Here is a 13,174-nt window from a genome sequence, read left to right on the forward strand (position 1 = left end):
TCCGAGCTGTCAGCACAGAGCCTGATGTGGGGCTTGAACTCACAGACTGCAAGATCATGACCTGAGCCAAAGTCGGACGCTCAACTGACTGAGCCACCTAGTCGCCCCCAATTCTGTACTTTTTTAATGATATTTTGACTCCTGCCTTCTTAGACCCTTCTTTTACCTTTTAACCATTCTAGTTCATTCTGTTTATCTTTTGTGATTACATTTTATTTCTTCATTGACATCTGAGAATTTTTCTCTCTTAAGAGGAAATTTACTCCAACTTCGTTTTGTGTTAGGACTGGTAATTTGGGGGTGGCCTCTGGCATCTTGTTATTTTTTTTTATTTTTACATTTATTTATTTTTTGAGAGACATAGACAGAGCACAAGTTGGGCAGGGGCAAGAGAGGAGGAGACACAGAATCCGAAGCAGGCTCCAGGCTCCGAGCTGTCAGCACAGAGCCCGATGCAGGGCTCGAACTCACAAACCGTGAGATCATAACCTGAGCTGAAGTCGGATGCTTAACCAACTGAGCCACCCAGGCGCCCCTGGCATCTTGCTATTAAAAAATGGCCAGTGGCATTTTTTATTCTCTGCAATGGAATGAATGTGGGGGGGGGGGGGAGGGGTTCAAGCCCCCTTCCGGAAATCCCTCAGTTATAATCTCAGGACCATTGTGAATCATGATGGGACCAAGGAGGCTGAACACATCCTTCCCTAGAGGGACTGAGTGACCAAAGACTGGCTTGTTCATACTTTTCTAAGGAATCTGCTCTGATTTTAATCTTGTCATCCGGGGGGTAGTTAGGTTCCAGGATAATGACTCTGACTCATTATAAAAGGAGTGAATTCAGGATATAGTTGTTCTTATGGTCCTTGATCAAAGCAACATTAGTAAACTTGTTACTTACGTGACTCTCATTACCCTTTCTTGCAGGTAAGGATTTTAACTATTCAAGCTCAGAATTTGTTGATGGATTTTTAAAATATGGATTTAACACCATTCTCAGTAAAAGCTTGGGCAGTGAGAGAGAAGTGCCAGATACCAGAAATAAAAAGTATGTTTCTCCTAATTTTTTATTGAGGTATAGTTGAAATAGAAGATTATATTCGTTTCAAGTGTGCAACATGATTTGATATTTACATATATTGCAAAATAGTCACCACAATAAGGCTAGTTAACATTGGCCACCATACATACCTACCAAAAATATTTGCATGTGTGATGAGGAATTTTAAGATCTATTCTCTCTGCTACTTTCAAATATGCAGCATAGTATTATTAACTATAGTTACCATATAGACATTATATCCCCACGATGCATTTATTTTATTTTATTTTATTAAAAAAATTTTTTTTAAACGTTTATTTATTTTTGAGACAGAGAGAGACAGAGCATGATCAGGGGAGAGGCAGAGAGAGAGGGAGACGCAGAATCCCAAGCAGGCTCCAGGCTCTGAGCTGTCTGCACAGAGCCTGACGTGGGGCTTAACCTCACGAACTGTGAGATCGTGACCTGAGCCGAAGTCGGATGCTTAACCGACTGAGCCACCCAGGCCCCCATCAGTGTCAAATTCTTTTAACCCCTGAGCGCAAAACACCCTTCCACTTATTTGTGTCTTCTTTAATTTCTTTTATTAATGTCTTCTAGCTTTCAGTGTACAAGTCTAAACATGAACATGTTTTAAGTTTTTAAATAAACAGTTACTAACCAGATTTTAATTTTGACATATTAGCAGTCTTGTAATATAGGTTCCTGTTTTTGGGACTTGGAGTAGATAGTTTCAAAATTCTAGAGTTGAGAATACCTTCCCCATTTGCACCAAAGGTATCCTAGGTATTTATAAGAATTGCACCTCCCCCAAGATATTTTTACTAAATTACCAATGAGGACATTTAGACAAAGGGATATTTATTTTTCTTTCTTTTTAATTTTTTAATGTTTACTTATTTACTTTGACAGAGAGAGAGCAGGGGAGGGGCAGAGAGAGAGGGAGAGAGAGAAAATCCCAAGCAGATGCTACACTGTCAGCCCAGAGCCCGATGCGGGGCTCGATCTCACAAACCACGAGGTCATGACCTGAGCTGAAATCAAGAGTTGGACGCTCAACCGAGCGAGCCACCCAGGCCCCCTAGAGAGAGAGATTGTCCAAAGACAGAAGTGAACTTGGAAGTTTTCCTATTCAGAATATTAACTTCTTTGACAGGAAATTCGGTTTTCAGCCATTCTTGTACTAATCTTGTTATTTCACTAAATGGGATTTCCATTTCAGCTTTGCCTTAAAGTTCGTATGATTATTTTCACTAGCTATTGAAGTATTTGATACAGATCTTTGAAGAGACCATTTTTATGTTGCTTGGTCTTCTGATGTAATTTTTGTCTTTGCACTTTTCAGTTTGGAAATAATTTCAGACCTACAAAATGGTTGAAAAAAATCTCTCAAAGAATTCCTGTAGAGCCTTTTCTTAGATTCCCCAAATGTTAATATCTTCTACAGACACAATTTAAATATTTACAGCTGCCCCACTAGTGTCCTTTTTCTGGAAAGGTCCAACCCAGGATGACTTGTGGCATTCCCATGCCCTCGGTTTTCTTTCATCTGAAACTGTTCCCAAGTCTTTATCTTTCATGACTATAACACTTTTTAAGAGAGCTAACCAGTTTTTTTCTAGAATGTTCCTCAGTTGGAGTTTGATGTTTCCTTGTGATCAAATCCTGGTCATGCTTTTTGGTAGGAATCCCATAGAAATGATGTTATGTCCTCCTCGAGCATCATATTAGGAGGCACTTGATGTCCATTTGTCCCATTACTAACGAGGTGACTGGGGGTGAAGATACTTTTGATCACTTGACCAAAACAGAAGGTGTCAGATTTCTGCACCGCAAAATTACTATTTATCCTTTTGTAGTTAATAACTTGGGTAGCTTTCTTTTAAATTTTAAGTACAGAAAACCTGGCAAATATCAAAAAGCACAAAAGGGGCAAGTCGGCACGCCCCCAGTCCTACAGTCTTTTCTTCTTAGTGCACAAGGTGTAACCCAACTATCTCCCCCCTACCCAGTGCACTCTGTGTCTGTCCCTGTGCCCTAATTTTCCCTTTTTTCGAGGATGCCAGTCTTATTGGACTTACGTCCACCTTAATGACATCTTCCTCATCGCTTCTGCAACAGCCCCATTTCCAAATAAGGGCACATCCTGAGGAACTGGGGGTGAGGACTTCAACCGATGAATTTGGGGGAGACACAATTCAACGCACAATAGTCCTGCTTTCTACCGGACTCTTGGTCACCTATATGATCAGCAAAGAACAGAGCAGCTGACCAAGGATGACCAAACTCAGGTCTTGTCCAAATTACTTTTACCCTGAAAAACTGCCTGCTTAGGTAAGAAACGTTTAAGTCAGCAAAGACCACAGCAACATTTATCAGTTAATTTTGGAGAAACTCATACACACAGGGGCCTAACGGGTCCTGGTGGGACGTAGTCTCAGGCTCCTCCACTCACATGGTCTATCTTCCATTTATCCACAGTTTTCTTCAAATGATATGCCCAGGGCTGAATGTCACGTTAGAGACGGGCCTAAGTAGCACGAGCTCCCCCTGGACCATCACATCCCTCGTATTATCCTTCCATTAGCCCCCACCCCACTCTCTCTCATCTACTGCCTGTCTGGCCACAGTCCGTTAGCCCAGGGACGGGTACCTGAGTTGCGCTGGGCCAGTGAATCCTTACTGTGCATTTTGAGCCAGAGAGAAAGTCTTACCAGTTTCTCCTTGGGTGCTGATGTTGGCCACAATTCCCACTCCCGTGGAATAAAGAGGTGCAAACGAGTCAGGTTGCAGACAGAGGATAAGAATCCTATAATGAGCCTGATGTAATACTTACTGTCTGCCAGGTGCCGTTCTGAGCATTTGACATAGCAACTCATTGGACCCACACAACCTATGAGGAAGGCTGATCTTGTTATAGTTACTATTATTCCCAGGTGGAAAGACAACAGCAGAAGTGGACAGAGTGTCCAAGTGGCTTTCAAGCCTCTGGCTCCAGTCATTCTTCTTGCCTGTACACTTGTCACCAGGTCCTGTGGGGCATGGGGGGGGGGGGTCCCCTTCCAATGTACTCCCCTTTCTTTTGCTTAAACTAGCACCAGGGGGATTGCCATTTACAACAGAAATATTTCAAAATACAACCACATGATGCAGCATTTTGAACGCTAATCAACAGCTAATAACTAATATTATTACAATTCAGCTTCTGTTCTCTCCTATGCACGAAAATAATGACACGCTTTTGTCAAATCCCTGGAAGAAATCCAATTACGCTATATCCACTGCATTTCTTTGTTGCAACAAACTGAGGGACCAGATTTTCTTTGCAGACAGTGCAATGTGGTTGATTTGTGCCTTTCAGTGTGAATCAGCGTATTAATACACTTTAATAATAGAAACCAAAATACCGGTATGAGTCACGTTTACATTGTGTTCGAATTGAATTAAGATGGTCCAAACAGAGTCTCCAGGGAAGAGCACTTATTGCTGGCATGAAGAAGGGGGGGATGACTTAGGGGCATTTGGGTGGCTCAGTCGGTTGAGGGTCTGACTTTGGCTCAGGTCATGATCTCGCGGTTCGTGAGTTTGAGCCCTGCGTGGGGCTCTATGCTGGCAGCTTGGAGCCTGGAGCCTGCTTCGGATTCTGTGTCTCCCTCTCTCTTGTCTCTCTCTGTCTCTCTCTCAAAAAGACATAAATATTGGGACACCTGGGTGGCTCAGTCGGTTGGGCATCTGACTTTGGCTCAGGTCATGGTCTCGAAGTTTGTGAGTTCAAGCCCCACGTCGGGCTCTGTGCCGACAGCTCAGAGCCTGGAGCCTGCTTCGTGTTCTGTGTCTCCCTCTCTCTCTGCCCCTCCCCCACTTGCACTCTGTCTCTCAGAAATAAATAAACGTTAAATAAATACATAAATGTTAAAAAAAAATTTAAGAGAAAATATTAGAATAGATAAGAAGTTAGAAAAGCTTTTGTACCTTAATTTTGGTGTTTTCAAATGTTCGGTCACCTTATTATCGTAATCATCCATTAAGGGAATAAAGAGGAAAAACCGTAAATGATTTGCGTCAGTGAGACCACAAATCATTTTCTTCCCTTTACGTATCCTGGCAGGTGTTTTCAAAAACGTTACCCAGCCAACCTACCTACTGCCAGCATTGTCATCTGCTTCCACAACGAGGAGTTTAACGCCTTGTTTCGGACCATGTTCAGTGTCGTAAACCTCACCCCACGCCTCTTCCTTGAAGAAATTATTCTGGTAGACGACATGAGCGACTCTGGTAAGACAGAACTCCATCCATCGACGTCACGTGCTCTGACGGCGATCTCTGATGGCGCTTGGGTTCTTTTATTACTCATTTTACATTTGATGGGTGTGGAGGCAGGCGCCCTTGGCTCACCGGTGGGGATGTAAGAGCCAGTCCCTGCCCCGTGGTGTTGGGCTCACGGGCGATCAGTGCTTCCTTGAGGTAAATATAGGAGCACCAACCTGGCCTTCAGAGGTCATGGAGGCTGTTCAGGAAGAGGTGACATCTAAACCCATGTCTGAGGGGTGAGTTGGAGGTACCTAGATGGAGAGGAGGGAGAAAGTGTTTTAGGCAGAGGAAATAGCGTTGTCAAGGCCCGGAGGTAACTTCCTGAGTTGGGGATAGTTCTGTACTTCCTGTAGGTTACATATGAGTATAGCATCGGGAGAGAATATGGACATACAGCCAGAACCACAAAAAGGCAACGCCGCTCATGAGGGACTCTAGTTGAATTTTCTCTGGAGAAATGGAGTGCTATCAGAGGCTTAACGCAGGGAAGAGACAGGACCTAAGTCCTTGTCATGAAAGAATTCTCATCAGACCAACTGCAGTCAAGAGCACGCGCTCCTCTGCGCGTTGGTTTCAAAGAGTTGTGATATGAATACAAAATCTGATTAGTTATCCGTTTTACAGCTTAATTATAAACCTGAGGCAAACCAAGAGGACCCAGACTAGTGAAAAGCTTGGAGTCTGTAAGTCCTTGTAGGGGTCCATTTCTCTTGGGAGCAATATATCAGTATTGGATAGGTTTCCTACAGAAGAGTTAACCTAATCTGTGAATCTGACCCCCTGCGGGCTGGGAAAGAAAAAAAGGAGAGAGAGTAGGGAGACGAACAGGCGGGGGTACAAAAGAGCATGTTCCAGGAGACTGACCCGTGGCGAAGTGACTCTACTTTGTCCAACTGAAGATTACTCAAGCCAACGTCAGCTACGCTTAGGAATTTCACACGTTGGCCCGGCACTACCATGTATGACGTGATTTCTCCGAGAACCACTCTTTATTTCTACTATTGTGCACAGGAGGGGATGTGTAGAGAATGGTCAGAGTCCTTATCCCATCAGTAGCACCGGGCAGCACATTTGGCCGCATGCTGAGCGAGAAGTCCCCAAAGCCCTGAGCAAGGGACGGGGGTTGGCGGGAGACCTTCTGCTAGACTGTGGCTTAAAAATTTTTTTTTATGTTTATTATTTATTTTTGAGAGTCAGAGAGACCGAGCATGAACAGGGAAGGGGCAGAGAGAGAGGGAGACACAGAATCCGAAGCAGAACCCAGGCTCCGAGCTGTCCGCACAGAGCCCAGAGCGTGTAAGAGGCATGTCCAGAGCTGACATGTTAGTGAGAAAGTCAGATTGCTCCAAAGCGCCAAGACTCACGCTTTTCCTATTAAATTCTTAACAGTGACTTATCAAAATAGAGGTATTTCACCAGAAACCTAGAAGAATATTTACGGTTGATTTCAATGCTGAATCACGTTTCTCTCCCTTCCTCACATAGGATCACATTTGTAACGTTAGCACTTCTGTGGCAGAACATGGTTTTCAGCAATCCGTCAAAATTGTGATATATTGCTATCTTGTCTGTAGCTCTAGTTTCTACGTTGTCAAGTGTTGGATGTTTTTTTTTCCAGATGATTTGAAAGAAAAACTAGACCACCACCTGGAAATTTTTCGGGGAAAGATTAAATTAATAAGAAACAAAAAGAGAGAGGGACTGATCCGATCACGGATGATAGGGGCCTCTCGTGCTTCAGGTATGAGCCTTCCATTTGTGGCTTGACCCCATGTCTGTATCACAGAGACCCTCCTGCCCGTGCAGAGATAGTTTCTCGTGGGGCCCCTCCAAGTCTCCACTGGCATAAGAAGAAGAGTGGATGTGTATTTCAGCCATATGAGTCTTTGGACTCTGAAAGTACACATTCTGCTCTAAAGACAGAGCATGAACGGGGGAGGGTCAGAGAGAGGGAGACACAGAATCCGAAACAGGCCCCAGGCTCCGAGCTGTCAGCACAGAGCCCGATGCGAGGCTCGAACTCACAGACCGCGAGATCATGACCTGAGCCGAAGTCGGACGCTCAACCGACTGAGCCACCCAGGGGCCCCTTTATTTATTTGTTAAAAAAAATTTTTTTTAATATTCATTCACTTTTGAGAGACAGACAGAGACAGAGCACGATGAGCAGGAAAGGGGCAGAGAGAGGGAGACATAGAATCTGAAGCAGGCTTCAGGCTCTGAGCTGTCGGCACAGAGCCCGACGTGGGGCTCGAACTCACAAACTGCGAGACCATGACCTGAGCCAAAGTCAGACGCCCAACCAACTGAGCCACCCAGGCACCCCTTTTTATTTTTTATTTTTTTAATGTTTATTTTTGAGAGAGACAGAGACAATGCGAGTGGGTTAGGGGCAGAGAGAGAGGGAGACACAGACTCAGAAGCAGGCTCCAGGCTCTGAGCTGTCAGCACAGAGCCCGATGCGGGTCTCGAACCGACGAACTGCGAGATTATGACCTGAGCCAGAGTCGGACGCTTAACCCAGTGAGCCACCCAGGCGCCCCTGCTTTGTTATTTCAAATGGAAGGTGTGTTTTTGCAGGAGCTATAAGGTTAGATCCCGTTACAGGATGAATTCCCCCAGATACAGACTCTGACCTGGAGCTCCACATGCAGCCAGGAGAGCAAGACTTTCTAGGGACGGTGGGGCCCTGGTGCAGCTACCTGTCCCACAGGGAAACCCTGAAGTCAGGTGGGGACCAAAGGCCAAGACAAAATGAGAAGAGAGAGAGTGTCATGATGGAGAGAGGGAGAGTGTGGACCAGAAGTTTCTGGCCTGAAACTCACCATGGGGGAGAGGGAAGGAAGGAGGTCTGGGCCGTGTGGCTGTCAGTAGGTCGCGGGGCTGGTGGGGAGTCCCAGAGCACAGTCCTGCCTCGAGGCCCAAACGGCCCCGCTCTGCCTCTGCCCCCAATACGCATGTGTGCTTCGTCCTTGGCTGGAGTCCCCGGGAGGCCGTGGCCTTGGGGTGAATACTGAGCAGATCCCAAAGATTGGGAAGCTGTCAAACGGCCCCTCCCTGCAGGCTGTCTTGAAGGGCATCGCTACATCCAGTCTCTGTGGTCACATGACCTCCTCTCTGTGTCTGTGTCCAAATCTCCCTCAGATTAAGGGCCCACCTCCTCCAGCAGGACCTCGTCCTAACAAATCCCGTCTACGACAATCCTATTTCCAAATACAGTCACATTCTGAGGTCTTGGGGGTTAGAACTTGAATATATCTTTGGGGGACACAATTCAACACACAATACTACCAGAGAGTTTGGGATGGGGTTGTTTTGTTTTTGTTAAGGAGAAAGTCTTGTTAATTTTTTATTTAGAAAAGTTTCAAACCCATAGAACACTTATATAAAGATCCACGAGATGTTGATATCTTACAATACCCTCTCCACTCACACACATACTCTCTTTCCCTGCCATCCCTTCCCCTACACACACACACACACACACACACACACACACACACATTACTTCTATGTCTAAAAGTAAGATCGGGGCGCCTGGGTGGCTCAGTGGGTTGAGCGTCCGACTTCGGCTCAGGTCATGATCTCGCAGTTTGTGGGTTTGAGCCCCGCGTCAGGCCCTGTGCTGACAGCTCAGGGTCTGGAGCCTGCTTCGGATTCTGGGTCTCCCTCTCTCTGCCCCTCCCCTGCCCATGCTCTGTCTTGCTCTGTCTCAAAAATGAATAAAACATTTAAAAAAAAAGTAAGATCAGCTTATACTTCTTTTTTGAACTGTTTTCTTATATTTTGCTTTACTAGACTTATAGAATGAATTGTATGTTTCTCGCCCTGCCTCTTATCCTTTTTTCTGAATATCTATGTAAAACAGATGATTTGTGTTTAGAAAATTCCGTAAAATTGTCCTATAAGCTGGCAAGGCACTGGTATCTTTTTTGGTTTCCTCTTTCATCCCGGTATTTTTTTTGAAGTTTATTTATTTATTTTGAGAGAGAGAGAGAGAGAGAGAGAGAGAGAGAGAGAAAGAGAGAGAATCCCAAGCAGGCTCTGCCCGATGTGGGGCTCAAACTCATGAACCATGAGATCGTGACCTGAGCCGAAATCAAGAGTCCAACGCTTAACCGACTGAGCCACCCAAGTGCCCCTAATCCAGGTATTTTTTTTAAGGAGTGAATTTTAGAGTTTTGAAACATAACGGATGTTTTAAATTGTCTTTTAATTGTTGAGTAATTCATATTGTGAAAGCTTAATTCATATTGTGGGTGGAATTTGTGGCCTGTTGTTCTGTTGAGATTTCCTTTGTGTCTTAAAGCTGGGTCAATTTTTCAAAATATCTATGTGGATTTCCAAAGAATAAATTTTACCTTTGTGGCCGTAGGTTCCACATATGTCTAATTTTGTTTTTCTAATACTCTATATTCCGACCCATCTAACTGGGCTCAACCCGTACATTTCTGATAGACTTGTATGAAAATCTTCACCGGTGCCTATGGATTCGTCTATTCGTTTCTCCTCACAACTTGGTCCGTGCTTGTTGTCTGCCCATCTACCTGTATTTGCCTGTCGCCCCCACCGGTGACGTGGGCTTGCTCCCAGGTTTGAAGCTCTGGGGTCCTGTGGTGCGGGCAGGTGAGGCAGCCGCTCGGGGCCCCTCATTAATTCATTCGTGTATTCACTCGTCCAGTCCAGGATTCGTCCAGCCCCTGTTATGTGCTACCCATGCACGTTTATTCTTGTTTTCTTCATTGTATCAACTCTCGTGAGATAAATGAGACCCGCCGAACCCATGAAGTGACCGTGTCCCTGGCGGAGGCCTACAGATCCGTTCCCCGGCTGTCACTCAGACTCAGCCTCTTACCCCTCTCCCCTCGCCCTACCCCGGATGCACTGGCCTTCTTACTCTCCTCAGACACCCCAGTCGTACTCCTGTCTCAGAGCCCCGGCGCATGGTATCGTCCCCCTGGGATTCTCGTCATGTTTCCGCGTGTCCTGCTACGTGACTTTGTTCAGTTCTCTGTTCAAAGGCTACTCTATCAGAGGCCTTCCCAAAGCAACCCGCATAAAACAGCAAACTCCTATCTCTCTCCATCATCCTTACTCTGATTCTTCTTCATGAACGTAGCACCCTAGGATTGTCGCTACCTGTCAGCTTGTCTAAGTTGGTGGTTCTGCCCACAGGATGACACGAGTTGTCCGTAAACTAGGTGTGGAGACAGAGCTGCTGTGGACTCTATGTTGCCCCCCCCTCCCAGAAATGAAGGAGAAATGGCTGGGACTGGGGAGAGACCTCCATCGGGAGAATCAGAAGGCAGGGGTTTTGCAGACAAGGAGGAGAGAGCCATCGTCACATGGCATGAATCCAAAGGGAAGGGGATTTTAGTCTGCGTGGGAGCAGGGTCGGTGCAGCTCGGGGCAGCCGTGGGTAGGTAGGAAATGCCAGTGTTGTCCGGGACCCAAGAATTCCTGCCGTTGGCGAGAACGACGAGCTTCCTATCTGGAACGTCCGTAGGGGAGGCAACATCTTCTAGACAGGGTCAGGGTGTACGTGAGGCAAGAAGGCTGTAGGAGAATTTTGTGGGGACAGAAATTAGCGTAGAGAAATTTACTCTGAATGAGGGACCCTTGGCAAAGGTCAGAGGGTGGTCCGCAGTGGAAGGAAAGGTTTCAGGGAACAAATACAGGGCAGCCGCGGGGGTGAGAACACGGGACAGGATCTCTCACTGAATTGGCTTGGACGGTCAAGAAGCAGCCAAGAAGGCAGAGATGAGGTGTTGACTTCAACTGACATCCTGAAAGCAAAGCTTTAAAGTCTAGCGCGGCGTCGAGAGCTGGCATTGGTGCCAGACATTCACAAGGAAGGAGAGACTTTGGTTGTCTGGCGTGGTGGACAGAATAACGCCATCCCGCGAGGAGGTTGTCCTAATCCCCCCAGGGTCTGCTAGCATGGTACCTTTTGTGGCACGTGTGGCCAGAAGTAAACGCCTCGAGGGACTCTATTATTTGAAGATGCTAAATTATTTTCCATTCTACTGCTGAATCCCATTCTGGTCATTTCCGTTTGGGGCTCTCCCCAAATACACAAGTACTCGAATGCCCGTCTCTTGGTAGATATGGGCAGCGTTTCCACAGAGCGTGGATCTAGGAGTGGAACTGCTTGGTTATGGAGTTATACACAGGTCCCGACTCACCAGGTAATGACAGACTAGTGATAATCAAATAATAGAATACTTCAGTAACCGTGAATGGCCTACACTATACACGACTACATGGATGAATACCTATCGTTTTGAAGGAGCAAAAGAAGCTAAATGCAAAAGAATAAAGTTGGAAAATCAGCAAGACTAAAAGACACTCTGTATGGATGCGTAATTTGATGAAAAACTGAAGGAAAAAAGACCGGGAAGCTATTGCTATAAACACCTGGTTAAACAAAATTTTTTTTAGATGTTTATTTATTTTTGAGAGAGAGAGAGAGAGAAACAGGGCGTGAACAGGGGAGGAGCAGAGATATAGGGAGACACAGAATCAGAAGCAGGCTCTGAGCTGTCAGCACAGAGCCCGATGGCGGGCTCGAACTCACAAACTGCGAGATCATGACCTGAGCCGAAGTCAGACACTCAACCGACTGAGCCACCCAGGCGCCCCCACGCCTGGTTAAATCAGCGTGTAGAATCAGGTGGTAGGAGCTGGGGAACAAAATCCTAGGACGCTATGTTCTAGGTTTTGATGAAGGGGTAGTTATATTTGTGTTGGCTTTATGATACATCATTAAGTTCTACATTTATATTTTATCTCTTTTTTTGGTATACATGTTTCTTGCAACTAAAAGTTGTGAAATAAAAAATATGAAAATGTTAAAATTAAGGGCCTTGAGATGGGAGATTAGCCCGGGCTATGCAGGTGGGCTCACTCTGACCTTGGGAGCCCTTACGATGGGAGGACTTTGCAGGCGGTGGGCAGAGAGGGTCAGAGAGCTGTGCGGGACAGTTCCGTCCTCTGTGGTTGGCCCTGAAGGTGGACGAAGGGACCTAGGTATGCAGGCAGCTTCTAGAAGCTGGAAAAGACATGATGCTCCCTTAGAGCCTCCAGAAAAGGTCTTAGCTCCACCGACACCCTGATTTTAGCCCAGGAAGACCTGTGTTGACTACATGACCTACAGAACTATAGGATCATACATTTATGTTGCTGTAAGCCACTTGGTGGTAAAGAACTCCAGTATATCTAGAAGGAGACCTCTCTCTGCAGGCGGTTGGCCTGGAATTGGAGTGCAGTAATTATCTGACTTCCTGGCAGTTCTGTTGCTTCTAGAATTGTAGCCGCTCAGGCTGATTAGGAAGTTTTACAGATGGATGCAGAGGGGTCATGTGGTTTTGGGGAGAGGGACCCTAGAGCTGAGCTCTGCAAAGGCAGCCATACGGAGGGCGGTGGCTGGTTCTTGGCCACAAACAGCAAAGGGAGGCCACGTAGGACCATGCAAAGAACACTGGGTTTCAAGCCAGAGCCTGGGTTTCGAGATCTTCACATGCTCATTGTCAGCAACGGCAGCCTGGGCAAGTCACTTCTCTGAGTCTCGGCTTCCCAACGCGTGATGTGGGGACAGTGGCATCTTACGTGGTTGTTGCCATGATTAAATGAGGTAATTCGGAACATTCCCTTCTCTAGCAGTAAGTGTTAAACAAAATGCTCAACATACACTGACTAGTACAAATAAATTCATAAAATATAAATTTTGAATTTATATGCTCCAGAATGATAACAAAATACATACAGAAAAACTAGAAGAAACTCAGGGCAAAAGTAATAAAAGTACAGAATAGCAATGGTGAA

At 45.8% G+C, this 13,174-nt stretch overlaps 1 protein-coding gene across 8 annotated transcripts in view; it reads left to right on the forward strand.

The window, feature by feature from the left end:
- Positions 1 to 13,174, forward strand: part of GALNTL5 (polypeptide N-acetylgalactosaminyltransferase like 5) — a 54,906-nt gene that overhangs the window by 12,291 nt on the left and 29,441 nt on the right. For 5 of the 8 annotated variants that reach the window (XM_060633458.3, XM_060633461.3, XM_060633457.3 and 2 more), the window contains 3 exons: positions 925 to 1,045; positions 5,148 to 5,314; positions 6,969 to 7,091. In XM_060633458.3, coding sequence (XP_060489441.3) covers positions 925 to 1,045; positions 5,148 to 5,314; positions 6,969 to 7,091 — 411 coding nt within the window. The remainder of the gene's footprint in view (positions 1 to 924; positions 1,046 to 5,147; positions 5,315 to 6,968; positions 7,092 to 13,174) is intronic. The other 3 variants (XM_060633463.3, XM_060633460.3, XM_078437339.2) reach the window with 2 other exon arrangements.

The sequence above is a fragment of the Panthera onca genome, chromosome A2, assembly GCF_046562875.1.
Source record: "Panthera onca isolate mPanOnc1 chromosome A2, mPanOnc1 haplotype 2, whole genome shotgun sequence".
Lineage (NCBI taxonomy): Eukaryota > Metazoa > Chordata > Mammalia > Carnivora > Felidae > Panthera > Panthera onca.